At 44.3% G+C, this 16,084-nt stretch overlaps 1 protein-coding gene across 8 annotated transcripts in view; it reads left to right on the top strand.

The window, feature by feature from the left end:
* UBR2 (ubiquitin protein ligase E3 component n-recognin 2) overlaps positions 1-16,084 on the top strand; it is a 73,900-nt gene that overhangs the window by 55,129 nt on the left and 2,687 nt on the right. For 6 of the 8 annotated variants that reach the window (XM_058165263.1, XM_058165262.1, XM_058165260.1 and 3 more), the window contains 5 exons: positions 3,834-3,964; positions 7,114-7,222; positions 7,720-7,776; positions 9,086-9,163; positions 9,474-9,663. In XM_058165263.1, coding sequence (XP_058021246.1) covers positions 3,834-3,964; positions 7,114-7,222; positions 7,720-7,776; positions 9,086-9,163; positions 9,474-9,648 — 550 coding nt within the window. In that variant the 3' untranslated portion in view covers positions 9,649-9,663. Of the gene's footprint in view, positions 1-3,833; positions 3,965-7,113; positions 7,223-7,719; positions 7,777-9,085; positions 9,164-9,473; positions 9,664-15,963; positions 16,066-16,084 lie in introns of those variants that run through there. The other 2 variants (XM_058165265.1, XM_058165266.1) reach the window with 1 other exon arrangement.

The following is a 16,084-nucleotide window of genomic DNA, read 5'->3' as shown; positions in this document are numbered from 1 at the left end:
GAACCTTGGGTGAAAGTGACCGTGTCATACTAGAATTCACCATAATGCAAACACAGGCAGTAGAACAAAATGATTTTAAAAGAGCTGATTTTAATAAACTCAGAGAGAGCTTGGGAAAGATTCCTTGGATGAAAATCCTAAAGGGGAAAACAACTCAAGAATCTTGAGAAACTGAAAAATACGATCATAAAAGCCCAGACCAGCGCAATACCGCTGAGAAAGAAAAACAAGAAATCCAAGAAGAAACCAGCATGGCTACACAAAGATCTCTCAGACAAATCAAAAGACAAAAAGGACAAGTACAAAAATGGTAAGAGGGACACATAACCAAGGCAGGATATCAGCAGACAGCCAGAATCTGTAAAGACGAAGTCAGGAAAGCAAAGGCTCACAATGAACAAAGACTTGCACCAAAAGTCAAAGATAACAAAAAAAGTTTCTTCCATAAATAACAAGAAAAAAATCAAGGAAACAGTTGGTCCACTAAAGAGAGAAGACGGCAATAGAGGCAATAGAGAGAAAGCAGAGCTGCTTAACTCATTATTTGCATCAATCTTCATGCAAAGGAAACAACAGTCCAACCTACCAGAAACATAACTGTAAAAAGCATACTGGAAATAAAAGTTAAAATAAGCAAAAAAAATAGTACACCTGTCTGATCTTGATGAATACAAATCACCAAGAGCTGATCGATTACATCTAAAGGAGAGTTCTAAAGGAGCTGGCAGATGTCATCTCAGAACTATTGCACCACATCTTTCAAAAATCCTGGAACACCGGGGAACTACCAGAGGTCTGGAAAAGAGCTGATGTACTTCCCATCTTCAAAAAAGGAAAAAAACCAGACTCAGGAGACTACAGAACAATCGGCCTAACACCCGGGAAGATACTGGAAAAGATAATAAAAAAAACCTGATCTACCAACACCTAGAAATGAGTAAAGTAATAACTAGCAGTCAGCATGGGTTTGTTAAAAACAGGTCATGCCAAACCAATCTTATTTCATTCTTCAACATAGTGACTAAATTATTAGACCAGCGAAATACAGCAAGGCATTTGACAAAGTAGACCACAACCTATTTCTTTGTAAGGTAGAAAAAAGTGGGATAGATAGCTTCATTACCAGATGGATTCGCAACTGGCTGACCGTACTCAACGAATAGTCCTTAATGGGTCTAAGTCTACATGGAGAGAAGTAAGCTGTGCGGTGCCACAAGGTTCTGTCTTAGGCCCAGTACTCTTCAATATCTTCATAAATGATTTAGATAAGGGAACAGAAGATGAACTCATCAAATTTGCAGATGACACCCAGCTGGCAAGAATAGCCAATACCCAGAAGATAGGCTCAAGATCCATATGGATTTCAACTGATTTGAACACTGGGCCCTATCTAACAAAATGAAATTCAGTCGAGAGAAATGTAAAGTCTTATACGTAAGGAAGAAAAATCAAAAGCACATATATAAACTGTGGGAAACCAGGCTTAATAGCAGTGACTGTGAGAGGGACCTTGGAATTAACAATCAGCTAAATATGTGCAGCGGCAGCTAAAAAAGCCAATGCAATCATAAATTGCATTAACAGAAGGATACAATCAAGATCAAGTGAGGTTCTAATACCACTCTATAAAGCCCTAGTAAGATCACACCTGGAGTATTGCGTCCAGTTTTGGTCACCACACTATAAAAAGATGTTGAGACTCTAGAAAAAAATGGGATAGATAGCTTCCCCACCAGATGGATTTGCAACTGGCTGACAAACCGTACTCAACGAGTAGTCCTTAATGGCTCTAAGTCTCCATGGAGAGAAGTAAGCAATGGGGTGTCACAAGGTTCTGTCTTAGGCCCAGTACTCTTCAATATCTTCATAAACAACTTAGATGAGGGAATAGATGGGGAACTCACCAAATTTGCAGATGATACTAAACTGGCAGAAATAGCTAACAGCCTAGAAGATAGGCTCAAGATCCAGATGGATCTTGACAGACTTGAACACTGGGCCCACTCTAACAAAATGAAATTCAACATAGAGAAAAGTAAAGTCTTACACTTAAGTAAGAAAAACCAAAAGCACATATATAAACTGTGGGAAACCAGGCTTAATAGCAGTGACTGTGAGAGGGACCTTGGAATCAACAATCAGCTAAATATGTGCAGCGGCAGCTAAAAAAGCCAATGCAGTCATAAATTGCATTAACAGAAGGATACAATCAAGATCAAGTGAGGTTCTAATACCACTCTATAAAGCCCTAGTAAGATCACACCTAGAGTATTGCGTCCAGTTTTGGTCACCACACTATAAAAAGATGTTGAGACTCTAGAAAAAGTGGGATAGATAGCTTCATTACCAGATGGATTCGCAACTGGCTGACCGTACTCAACGAATAGTCCTTAATGGGTCTAAGTCTACATGGAGAGAAGTAAGCTGTGCGGTGCCACAAGGTTCTGTCTTAGGCCCAGCACTCTTTAATATCTTCATAAACAACTTAGATGAAGGAATAGAAGGGAACTTACAAAATTTGCAGATGATACTAAGCTGGCAGGAATAGCTAACACTCTAGAAGATAGGCTCAAGATCCAGATCGATCTTGACAGGCTTGAACACTGGCCCCTATCTAACAAAATGAAATTCAGTGTAGAGAAAAGTAAAGTCTTACACTTAAGTAAGAAAAACCAAAAGCACATATATAAACTGTGGGAAACCAGGCTTAATAGCAGTGACTGTGAGAGGGACCTTGGAATCAACAATCAGCTAAATATGTGCAGCGGCAGCTAAAAAAGCCAATGCAATCATAAATTGCATTAACAGAAGGATACAATCAAGATCAAGTGAGGTTCTAATACCACTCTATAAAGCCCTAGTAAGATCACACCTGGAGTATTGCGTCCAGTTTTGGTCATCACACTATAAAAAAGAGGTTGAGACTCGAGAAAAAGTGCAGAGGAGAGCAACCAGGATGATTAGGGGACTGGAGACTAAAACATGAAGAATGTTTACATGAACTGGGCATGGCTAGTCTAGTGGAGAGAAGGACCGGGGAGACATGATAGCCGTCTTCCAATACTTGAGGGGCTGCCACAGAGAGGAGAGGGTCAAGCTGTTTTCCAAAGCTCTTGAAGGCCAGACAAGGAATAATGGATGGAAACTGACCATGGAGAGATTCAACCTAGAAATGAGGAGGAACTTTCTGACAGTGGGAGCTATCAACCAATGGAGTAGCTTGCCTTCGGAAATTATGGGAGCTTCATCACTTGAGACTTTCAAGAAAAAATTGGACTGCCATTTATCAGAAATGGTATAGGGTCTCCTGCTTGGGGGGGAGGGTTGGACTAGATGACCTACAAGGTCCCTTCCAACTCTGTTAATCTGTAAAATACCCCTGCTTTATCATATTACTTATCCTTATTTAATGTTGTACCTTGATACTAAGATATAATTCAGGTGGCGCTTAGAAGTCATGAAGTACCACTTTGCTAATCTAGCTACCTTGATTAAAAAGCTTAGGCAGAAGCTTCTATTTGCATTTCTGCATCAAAGAAACATTTATATCCATATGCTTTCCTTTCATCATGATTGCATATGATAACAATACTCCACTTTCACCATTCTGTAGTTCTGTTGTATATAAATTATTTCATGTATATATACATTTCTTACCCATGTAGGGTTTTGACTTTGTAAGATAACAAAGTAGTTTTTAAAAACAGGCTCAACAATTTTTAAAAAAATATCCCATATTTCCCTTTTAGCTGCTAGAGTAAAATGTAAGTTAAATGCTTAATTTTTAAACCTGAAATTTTCTTTGGTGAAAAGCAAAATGATTTTATTTCTAGTGCCTTGAAAGAAATTTCTTCTGGATGGCACCTATGGAAAAGTATAAAAACTGGAATCATGCCTTTTCTGAGGTGCTCTGCTATGTTCTTCCACTATTTAAATGGAGTTCCCATACCACCAGAATTGAAAGGTAATTTTTAGTTGGCTATATTGGTTTATTTATTTATTTTATTTATTTAAATTTTTATACCGCCCTTCTCCCGAAGGACTTAGGGCGGTGTACAGCCAAAGATAAAAACAGTAAATATACAAAGTTAAAATATCAATTTAAAATACCTATTCAATAGTGGCCGAATTAAAACTGTCAGATTGACCTAACCTAAAATACCCCATATAAAATTACAAAGGATTAAAAAATTTAAAAATTTAAAATTTAAAAAATCAGTCCAGTCCCGCTTGAATAAATAAGTGAGTTTTTAATTCCCGGCGAAAGGTCCGAAGGTCAGATATTTGGTGCAAACCTGGGGGAAGGTCGTTCCAGAGAGTAGGTGCTCCAACAGAGAAGGCCCTTCCCCTGGGGGCCGCCAGCCGGCATTGCTTGGCAGACGGCACCCTGAGGAGACCCTCTCTGTGAGAGCGTACGGGTCGATGGGAGGCATAAGGTAACAGCAGGCGGTCCCGTAAGTACCCGGGCCCTAAGCCATGGAGCGCTTTGAAGGTGGTAACCAAAACCTTGAAGCGCACCCGAAAGACCACAGGTAGCCAGTGCAGACTGCGCAGGAGCGGTGTTACCCGGGAGCAACGAGGAGCTCCCTCGATCACCCGCGCAGCTGCATTCTGGACTAACTGGAGTCTCCGAGTGCACTTCAGGGGTAGCCCCATGTAGAGAGCATTGCAATAATCCAGACGGGAAGTGACGAGAGCATGAGTGGCCGTGCATAAGGCATCCCGGTCCAGAAAGGGGCGCAACTGGCGGACCAGGCGAACCTGGTAAAAGGCTCTCCTGGAGACGGCCGCCAAATGATCTTCAAACGACAGCCGACCATCCAGGAGAACGCCCAAGTTGCGTACCCTCTCTGTTGGGGCCAGTGACTCGCCCCCAACAGACAGCTGCGGTAGCAGCTGACTGTACCGGGGTGCCGGCATCCACAGCCACTCGTCTTGGAGGGATTAAGCTCGAGCCTGTTCCTCCCCATCCAGACCCGTACGGCTCCCAGACACCGGGACAGCACTTTGATAGCTTTGTTGGGGTGGCCTGGGGTGGAAAAGTACAGCTGCGTATCAACGTACAGTTGGTACCTCACCCCGAAGCCACTGATAACCTCGCAGAACGGCTTCATGTAGATATTGAACAGGAGAGGTGAGAGAATCGACCCCAGAGGCACCCCACAAGTAAGGCGCCTCGCGGTCGATCTCTGCCCCCCTGTCAACACCGTCTGCGACCGGTCAGAGAGATAGGAGGAGAACCACCGGTAAACGGTGCCTCCCACTCCCAAACTCTCCAACCGGCGCAGCAGGATACCATGGTCGATGGTATCAAAAGCCGATGAAAGATCCAACAGGACCAGGGCAGAGGAACAACCCCTATCCCTGGCCCTCCAGAGGTCATCCACCAACGCGACCAAAGCTGTCTCTGTGCTGTACCCGGACCGGAAGCCGGACTGAAACGGGTCTAGATAGACAGCTTCATCCAGGTACTGGGGAAGCTGCCATGCCACCACACTCTCTACAACCTTCGCCACAAAGCGAAGGTTGGAGACTGGACGGTAGTTACCCAAAATAGCTGGGTCCAGGGAAGGCTTCTTGAGGAGGGCTCTCACCACCGCCTCTTTCAAGGCAGCAGGGAAAACCCCTTCCAACAAAGAAGCATTTATAATTCCCCGGAGCCAGCCTCGTGTCACCTCCTGAGTGGCCAGCACCAGCCAGGAGGGACACGGGTCCAGTAAACATGTAGTGGCATGTAACCTCCCCAGCAGCCTGTCCACGTCCTCGGGAGCCACAGAATCAAACTCATCCCAAACAACATCAACAAGATGTGTCTCAGTCATCCCATCCGGATCCTCACAATCTTGGTCCAAACTATCCCGAAGCTGAGCGATTTTATCGTATAGATAACCACTAAACTCCTCAGCACGTCCCTGCAAGGGGTCATCCCGTCCCCCCTGGTGTAGAAGGAAACGGGTCACCCGAAACAGGGCAGCCGGGCGGTTATCTGCCGACGCAATGAGGGTGGAAACATAGGAACGTTTCGCAACCCTCATTGCCACTAGGTAGGCTTTCGAAAAAGACCTAACTAGTGTCCGATCAGCCTCGGAACGGCTGGACCTCCAAGTTCTCTCTAGGCGTCTTCTCCGGCGTTTCATCTCTCTCAGCTCCTCAGAGAACCAAGGAGCCAATTGAGATCTACGCCGGGTCAGAGGCCGCAAAGGCACGACACGGTCCAAAGCCCCAGCCGCAGCCTGCTCCCAGGCCGCAACTAGTTCTTCAGTCGTGCCGTGGGCAAGGTCATCAGGAAACGGCCCAAGCTCCGTCAGGAACCTCTCGGGGTCCATCAGGTGCCTGGGACGGAACCAACGCATTGGTTCCGTCTCCCTGCGGTGGTGAGCGGCGGTCTGAAAGTCTAGGCGGAGGAGAAAATGATCTGTCCATGACACCGGTGTCGTCACTAAATCCCCTAATACCAGATCATTGAACCACTGTCCAGAGATATAAATCAAGTCCAGTGTGGACCCCCCAGTGTGTGTAGGGCCATCAGTTTGAATCCTGATAATGCTTTCTGAATAGAATAGTTTCACACTACTCAGATGAAGAAATGCAAACAACCAATTTCCCTGCCTCAATGTCCATCCAGCCTTCTGAAACTAATTTTCAGGTGTTCAAGTGTCTACTTAGGGTAATAAAACTATTAAAACATGTAATTTACTTGAAAACCGATATAGACATAATGGCCTGCTTTGGACCAGTGATACATTCTCAGCACAACTCACAGGGTTGTTGTTGTGGGAAACTAGGAGGAGGAAGGATTATGTTTGCCATCTTGAGATGTTTATAAAAATAATCAAAACAGGATAAAATAAATAGTAAATAAATAGTATATTTAAATAAATATACTGGTAAATAAATAGAATATGAAAGATGTGAGTGTGAATACGTTTTCTGCCTTAATTTAATGAGGAAGTAGGGAAACTGAAGTATACTATGTGTTTCCACTAGTACTTCTTTGCTGTGATTTATGCATATAATTATTGTGTGTTATTTAGCATGTAACAATAGAATTCTTTGCAAATATATCAATATTAATTGTAGCTAATTATAAATATACTTTTTTTTTATGTACAGCCAATGGGGCAAACCAGTTTGAATACTTATGTAGCTATCTCTCCTTGCCAAGCAACCTAATTTGCCTTTTTCAAGAGAACAGCAAAATTACAAATACATTAATAGAAAGGTAGGAACAATATGTTATCCATTTAAATGTACAAATGTCTATTTAAAAATACAAATCTTGCATGGTGTTTATGAAGTAGACTTTTAAGAGGGAAAATCAAGCAACAGCAGTGCAATTAATTGGGGAAAGAATTAAGGATAAAGAAATTCTTGTGAACTGATGTGCTAGGTCAGAGGTCTTCAGACTTGGCAGCTTTAAGACTTGGGGACTTCAACTTCCTCATCATCAGTATTCACCATTTGATGATTTGGAGAGGATCTGGATGGTGACAAAGAACATAACTATACGTTTACACAAATCCAATCAATAAATAAATGATTCTACTATGTTATTTTCACTGAAATAAAATAAATTCCCCTTTTAAGAATATTTTGTATTATACTGGATTATATTCATAATTGGCTACCTATATGCATGTGATTAAGGAAAGCAAAATAAATGATTCTTCAATTATTTCAGGGGAAATAAAAATGTTTTTTTCACCCTTTTTTTTAAAGCTGGTGTAATAACAGTGAAGTAAAAAGATGCCTTCAAGGTCAGCGACAAGCCATAAGGTGAGGGTTTCTTAACTACTGAAGTTTCAGTGACAGTTGAAAAATAGGAACACAAAGCTTGTAGTTATTGAAACTAAGCAGTACAGGTAGTCCTTGACTTACAAGAACTCATTTAGTGACTGTTCGAAGTTACAACAGCACTGAAAAAAGTGACTTGTGACAACTTTTCACATTTATGTCCATTTCAGCATCCTGATGGTCATGTGATCAAAATTCAGAAGCCTGGCAATTTACTCATATTTATGAGGGTTACAGTGACCTGGGCTCATGTAATCCATTTTGCAAGCTTCTGACAAGCAAAGCCAATGGGGAAGCTAGAGTAACTTGAGAACCGTGTTCCTAACTTAACACCTGCAATGATTCACTTAGCAACTATGACACTTAAAATAGAAGAAAATTCACTTAACAAAAGTCTCACTTAACAACAGAAATTTTGGACTCAGAGAGCGAGAGAGACAGACTGAGAGGGAGAGACAGATAAACAAGTGCTGCATTTATATATTTCTAAATATTGGAAGAAAGATATTTAATGAATATATTACAAGAGTAATACAATATTTATTCCAAATATGCTAAACATCTAAACACCGAACAACTGAAAAACTAAACGATACTTCTCTCTGCATCTTTTGTTACTCTTTCATTATATTATGGTGTAACTATCCTGTTTTCCCAAAAATAAGACATCCCCTGATAATAAGGCCAGTCGGGCTTTTGAGCACATGCACTAAAATAAGCCCCCCTCAAAAATAATTCCTCCCTGAAAATAAGCCCTCCCTGAAAATATTTAAACGCATGCGCAGCTGGTCCCCGCCATTTCTTCTGGTTAGGGTTAGGGAGACAGAGCTGGAAATCCGGTAAGACGGCAAGAGGAGCCCCGTCTTGCTCCACGTGCCCCAAAATAATAAGACCTCCCCAAAAATAAGGCCAAGTGCTTCTTTTGGGGTTCAAAAAATATAAGACAGGGTCTTATTTTCAGGGAAACACAGTATCATACTTACTATCAAACTAGTGACAGTGTTTGAAAACAGCGTCTCAACTTTTGCAATATGAACTGTGGTCCAGATGGGGCATGGGAGAATGTATCTGTTCTATATAACAGAACTGTTTGTTTGTTATAAAAAGTTACTATATTATCCTACTAACTTATAGGTAATATTGTCATACTTTTTAAAGATTTTTCTCAGGTAAAGCTACCATATAGCTAATAGTTAATTCCGTTTTCTGTAATAGATCAAACTATTTATATACTGAACTTCATACGCAGTTTCGAATTTTTATGACATACTTTGCATTTATATGATTTCAGCTATCCACGAGAGTCTAATAAATTAATAGAACTTCCAGAAGATTACAGCTGCCTAATCAATCAAGCATCTAATTTTTCGTAAGTCAAGCAGAAAGCATAAGATGTTTCCTGATCCTCTCATTCCTACTACTTTTCTCCAGTCTGCTGTTCTGTTCTCTTTTCCATATTCAGCATTCAATATCACAACCAGAAACAAATTTTGTGGGTGGGGTAACACAATGAGGCTACATGAGGGAGAAAATGTGGAGTAATCTCTGTTGTAGCAGAGTGTTTTCACTTCCAATACTTTGAATCTAAGCCACAGTCTTTTAACTGGAGAATGTATGTTTAGTATGTCATGATAACAAATGTTTCATTATATTAACCAAATGTTTTGTTTCTTTCAAAGGTGTCCAAAGTCAGGTGGTGATAAAAGCAGAGCACCAACATTATGCCTTGTCTGTGGAACTATGTTGTGTTCTCAGAGTTACTGTTGTCAAACAGAACTAGAGGGAGAAGATGTAGGAGCATGTACTGCACATACATATACATGTGGCTCTGGAGTTGGAATCTTTCTCAGGTAATCATATGGTTTTAAATTTGCATTTGGTCAATTTTTGCTAAATTGTCACACTGCACAAGTGTTGTTACACTTTTTTTAACTTTTTTTAACAATTTTTGCTAAATTGTTACGCTGCACAAGAACTCTTGCGCCTGCGAGGTGCCCTCGACTCGCAGGAATGGCCCGCTTCGTTACCGAGGGCCGGCCTCTATGACGGGTTTTGGGACCCACAGAGGTGGCATGCGAAGAGGAAGAGCCTTTGGGGGTTTTTAGATAGGGCATTCTTAAGGGGTGGGAGGGAAAGGGCGGGTGTTGGGGGAAACCCGTCGGGTGGGGATCCAGTTCCTGCGCATGCTCGTGACGGTAAGTTAATAGGTCCGAGGGTCACGGGGGGTGTTTGTGTTCCATCGGTTGAGGGTGGTGCTATTTCCATGGTAAGGGCTCGGGGCAGATATGGCGGAAGTGGGGGCTCATATCGTGTTATGGGGACGCGTGCTCGATGTTTGCAGGCGATCGCGCCCCGAGCCCTCAAAAATAATTCCTCCCTGAAAATAAGCCCTCCCTGAAAATATTTAAACGCATGCGCAGCTGGTCCCCGCCATTTCTTCTGGTTAGGGTTAGGGAGACAGAGCTGGAAATCCGGTAAGACGGCAAGAGGAGCCCCGTCTTGCTCCACGTGCCCCAAAATAATAAGACCTCCCCAAAAATAAGGCCAAGTGCTTCTTTTGGGGTTCAAAAAATATAAGACAGGGTCTTATTTTCAGGGAAACACAGTATCATACTTACTTATCAAACTAGTGACAGTGTTTGAAAACAGCATCTCAACTTTTGCAATATGAACTGTGGTCCAGATGGGGCATGGGAGAATGTATCTGTTCTATATAACAGAACTGTTTGTTTGTTATAAAAAGTTACTATATTATCCTACTAACTTATAGGTAATATTGTCATACTTTTAAAAGATTTTTCTCAGGTAAAGCTACCATATAGCTAATAGTTAATTCCGTTTTCTGTAATAGATCAAACTATTTATATACTGAACTTCATACGCAGTTTCGAATTTTTATGACATACTTTGCATTTATATGATTTCAGCTATCCACGAGAGTCTAATAAATTAATAGAACTTCCAGAAGATTACAGCTGCCTAATCAATCAAGCATCTAATTTTTCGTAAGTCAAGCAGAAAGCATAAGATGTTTCCTGATCCTCTCGTTCCTACTACTTTTCTCCAGTCTGCTGTTCTGTTCTCTTTTCCACATTCAGCATTCAATATCACAACCAGAAACAAATTTTGTGGGTGGGGTAACACAATGAGGCTACATGAGGGAGAAAATGTGGAGTAATCTCTGTTGTAGCAGAGTGTTTTCACTTCCAATACTTTGAATCTAAGCCACAGTCTTTTAACTGGAGAATGTATATTTAGTATGTCATGATAACAAATGTTTCATTATATTAACCAAATGTTTTGTTTCTTTCAAAGGTGTCCAAAGTCAGGTGGTGATAAAAGCAGAGCACCAACATTATGCCTTGTCTGTGGAACTATGTTGTGTTCTCAGAGTTACTGTTGTCAAACAGAACTAGAGGGAGAAGATGTAGGAGCATGTACTGCACATACATATACATGTGGCTCTGGAGTTGGAATCTTTCTCAGGTAATCATATGGTTTTAAATTTGCATTTGGTCAATTTTTGCTAAATTGTCACACTGCACAAGTGTTGTTACACTTTTTTTAACTTTTTTTAACAATTTTTGCTAAATTGTTACGCTGCTAAGAACTCTTGCGCTGCAGGTGCCTCGACTGCAGGAATGGCCCGCATACGAACCGAGGCCGGCCTCTATGACGGGTTTTGGGACCCACAGAGGGGGCATGCGAAGAGGAAGAGCCTTTGGGGGTTTTTAGATAGGGCATTCTTAAGGGGTGGGAGGGAAAGGGCGGGTGTTGGGGGAAACCCGTCGGGTGGGGATCCAGTTCCTGCGCATGCTCGTGGCGGTAAGTTAATAGGTCCGAGGGTCACGGGGGGTGTTTGTGTTCCATCGGTTGAGGGTGGTGCTATTTCCACGGTAAGGGGGAGGGGCAGATATGGCGGAAGTGGGGGCTCATATCGTGTTATGGGGACGCGTGCTCGATGTTTGCAGGCGATCGCGCCCCGAGCCCTCAAACTTCTCCTGCCTCGGATGGTCAGGACCCTCAGAGCCCTGGTCTTCGGCTGATGTTGTGCAACGCACGGTCCGTGGTCAATAAGGCCCCCCTGATTTACGATCTTATCCAGGGGGGTGCCGCGGACCTTATGGGCGTTACAGAGACCTGGTTGGGCACAGAAGGGGGCGTGCCCCTTGTTCAAATGTGCCCGCCGGGTTTCCGGGCATTCCATCAGCCGAGGGGCCAGGGTAGGGGTGGTGGGGTGTTGTGATTAGAGAGAGTCTGGAGCCGAGGAGACCACTGTACCTCAGATTGCGGGTGTGAATCCCTCTTTGTGAGATGGGGTCATAGATGTCAGATGGGCTTGCTGGTCGCACCTGGCTCCTTGCTGCGTGGCAGCTGCCCTGCCCGAGCTCCTGGAGGTGCTTGCTGGGGTGGCAGTTGAGACCCCCAGACTTTTAGTCATGGGGGACTTTAACTTGCCATCTTCCGGCTCGTCATCGGCGGCAGCTCGGGAGTTCATGGCTTCCATGACGGCCTTGGGCCTGACCCAAGTAGTTGATGGCCCTACTCACATTGGGGGTGGCACTCTGTACCTGACGTTTTACTCTGGTCAGTGGTTGAGAGAATTGGACATAAACGAAGTAGACACTATACCTTTGTCATGGTCAGATCACTCTCTACTTCGCCTGGACTTTCTGACCGCCAATCACCACCGCAGGGAGACGGAGCCGATATGCTTGGTTCCGTCCCAGGCGCCTGATGGACCCGGATGGGTTCCGGACGGAGCTTGGGCCATTTCCTGAGGGTCTGGCTCACGGCTCGGTTGAGGAACTTGTTGCGGCCTGGGAACGGGCCGCGCGGGGCCTTAGACCGTGTCGTGCCTTTGCGGCCTCTGACCCGGCGCGGGTCCCAACCGGCTCCTTGGTTCTCCGAGGAGCTGAGAGGGATGAAGCGCGGAGAAGGCGCCTAGAGAGTTCCTGGAGGTTCAGCCGCTCGAAGCTGATCGGACACTAGTGAAGTCCTATACTAGGACTTACCTAGTGGCATTGAGAAGCGAGGCGTAGCTCGCCTCCTCCCTCATTGCATCGGCAGATAACCGCCCAGCCGCCCTGTTCGGGTGACTCGCTCCCTCCTACATCAGGGGAGCGGGATGACCCGCTGCAGGGGCGTGCTGAGAGTTTAACGTTATCTATCGATAAAATCGTTCAGCTTGGGATGGTCTGGACCAAGATTGCGTGACGCTGGTGAGATGCTCGAGGTGGTCTTGGCGATATTGTTTGGGATGAGTTTGACCCTGTGGCTCCGAGGACATGGACAGGTTGTTGCAGGCTGAATGCCACCACGTGTTTACTGGACCCGTGCCCCTCCTGGCTGGTGCTGGCCACTCGGGAGGTGACACGAGGCTGGCTCAGGCGATTACGATCGCTTCTTTGGTGGAGGGCGTCTTCCGGCCGCCTTGAAAGAGGCGGTGGTGAGGCCCTCCTTAAGAAGCCTTCCTGGACCCGGCTGTTTTAGGTAATTATCGTCCGGTCTCCAACCTTCGCGGCGAAGGTTGTAGAAATATGGTGGCATATCAGTTTCCTTACACCTGGATGAAACTGTCTATCTAGACCCGTTCCAGTCCGGTTTCCGGCCCGGTTACAGCACGGAGACGGCTTTGGTCGCGTTGGTGGATGATCTCTGGAGGGCCAGGGATAGGTTGTTCCTCTGCCCTGGTCCTATTAGACCTCTCAGCGGCTTTCGATACCATCGACCATGGTATCCTGCTGCGCGGTTGGAGGATTGGGAGTGGGAGGCACCGTTTATCGGTGGTTCTCCTCCTATCTCTCCGACCGTCGCAGTCGGTGTTGACAGGGGCAGAGGTCGGCCCGGGCGCCTCACTTGTGGGGTGCCGCGGGGTCGATCCTCTCGCCCTACTGTTTAACATCTACATGAAGCCGCTGGGTGAGATCATCAGTGGTTTCGTGTGAAGTACCAGCTGTATGCGGATGACACCCAGCTGTACTTTTCTACACCGGACCACCCCAACGGTTATCAAGTGCTGTCCCGGTGTCTGGAGGCCGACGGGTCTGGATGGGGAGAAACAGGCTCAAGCTCAATCCCGCCAAGACAGAGTGGCTGTGGATGCGGCATCCCGGTACAGTCAGCTAAATCCGCGGCTGACCATCGGTGGCGAGTCAGTGGCCCCGATGGAAGGGTTCGCAACAGGCGTCCTCCTGGATGAGCGGCTGTCTCTAGAAGATCATTTGACGGCCGTCTCCAGGAGAGCGTTCTACCAGGTTCGCCTGGTCGCCAGTTGCGCCTTTCTGGACCGGGATGCCCTATGCACGGTCACCCACGCACTCGTGACGCCTCGCCTGGATTACTGCAATGCTCTCTACATGGGGCTCCCCTTGAAGGGCATCCGGAGGCTGCAGTTAGTCAGAATGCGGCTGCGGGTGATAGATGGAGCCCTCGTGGCTCCGTATAACACCCATCCTGCGCAGACTGCACTGGCTGCCTGTGGCCTTCGGGTGCGCTTCAAGGTTTTGGTGACCACCTTTAAAGCGCTCCATGGCATAGGGCGGGTTATCTGGGACCGCCTGCTGCTACGAATACCTCTCACCGACCCGTGCGCTCTCACAGAGGGACTCCTCAGGGTGCCGTCAGCGAGGCAATGTCGTCTGGCGGCGCCCAGGAAGGGCCTTCTCTGTGGGGCTCCCACCCTCTGGAATGAACTGCCCCCAGGACTTCGCCAGCTGGACCTTCGACCTTCCGCGCGAGCTTAAAACATATCTATTTACTATCAAACTAGTGACAGTGTTTGAAAACAGCGTCTCAACTTTTGCAATATGAACTGTGGTCCAGATGGGGCATGGGAGAATGTATCTGTTCTATATAACAGAACTGTTTGTTTGTTATAAAAGTTACTATATTATCCTACTAACTTATAGGTAATATTGTCATACTTTTAAAGATTTTCTCAGGTAAAGCTACCATATAGCTAATAGTTAATTCCGTTTTCTGTAATAGATCAAACTATTTATATACTGAACTTCATACGCAGTTTCAATTTTATGACATACTTTGCATTTATATGATTTCAGCTATCCACGAGAGTCTAATAAATTAATAGAACTTCCAGAAGATTACAGCTGCCTAATCAATCAAGCATCTAATTTTTCGTAAGTCAAGCAGAAAGCATAAGATGTTTCCTGATCCTCTCATTCCTACTACTTTTCTCCAGTCTGCTGTTCTGTTCTCTTTTCCATATTCAGCATTCAATATCACAACCAGAAACAAATTTTGTGGGTGGGGTAACACAATGAGGCTACATGAGGGAGAAAATGTGGAGTAATCTCTGTTGTAGCAGAGTGTTTTCACTTCCAATACTTTGAATCTAAGCCACAGTCTTTTAACTGGAGAATGTATGTTTAGTATGTCATGATAACAAATGTTTCATTATATTAACCAAATGTTTTGTTTCTTTCAAAGGTGTCCAAAGTCAGGTGGTGATAAAAGCAGAGCACCAACATTATGCCTTGTCTGTGGAACTATGTTGTGTTCTCAGAGTTACTGTTGTCAAACAGAACTAGAGGGAGAAGATGTAGGAGCATGTACTGCACATACATATACATGTGGCTCTGGAGTTGGAATCTTTCTCAGGTAATCATATGGTTTTAAATTTGCATTTGGTCAATTTTTGCTAAATTGTCACACTGTAAGAAAAGAGCAAATAATGAAAAAAGATTCAGCAGCAAAATCAGTTTATTTCTTTATGTAATTTACAAGGCTGTTCATCTTATTATGACACCTAATAACATCTAAAAGCAAAAACAGCAAATAACATAACCATCTTGTAGACTCTCATGCTCAGGAATTTAAGCATGTCTTTAAGGCCTTGCAAATGGCAGTGTTGGGGCCAATCTGATTTCCAGAGGACTGCTGTTCCAAAGGAGATGCACCACTATGGAAATGGTTTATATCTTGGATCTCATAAAATGTCCCTATTTAATTGACAGGGCACATTGGACACCCCCTGAAGAGTCTGATAGGATGAGTAAAAATAATCAAGGAGAGATAGTCCCAAAAAAAATCTCATTACTCCTGTTTCTCTGATGTGATGAATGCTAGTCTCTAGAAATTGATGGAATAATTTATTGAACAATATTAGGAAATTGCATACGATCTTTATTCTGTCTTTCTTTGCAGAGTACGTGAATGTCACGTGCTATTTCTAGCTGGAAAAACAAAAGGTTGTTTCTATGCTCCTCCCTATTTAGATGACTATGGAGAGACTGATCAAGGACTCAAGTAAGTTTTTCAACATTTT

This window comes from Ahaetulla prasina, chromosome 1 (assembly GCF_028640845.1).
Source record: "Ahaetulla prasina isolate Xishuangbanna chromosome 1, ASM2864084v1, whole genome shotgun sequence".
Lineage (NCBI taxonomy): Eukaryota > Metazoa > Chordata > Lepidosauria > Squamata > Colubridae > Ahaetulla > Ahaetulla prasina.
The sequence above is the reverse complement of the archived record's forward strand: the minus strand, read 5'-3'. Positions and strand labels throughout refer to the sequence as shown.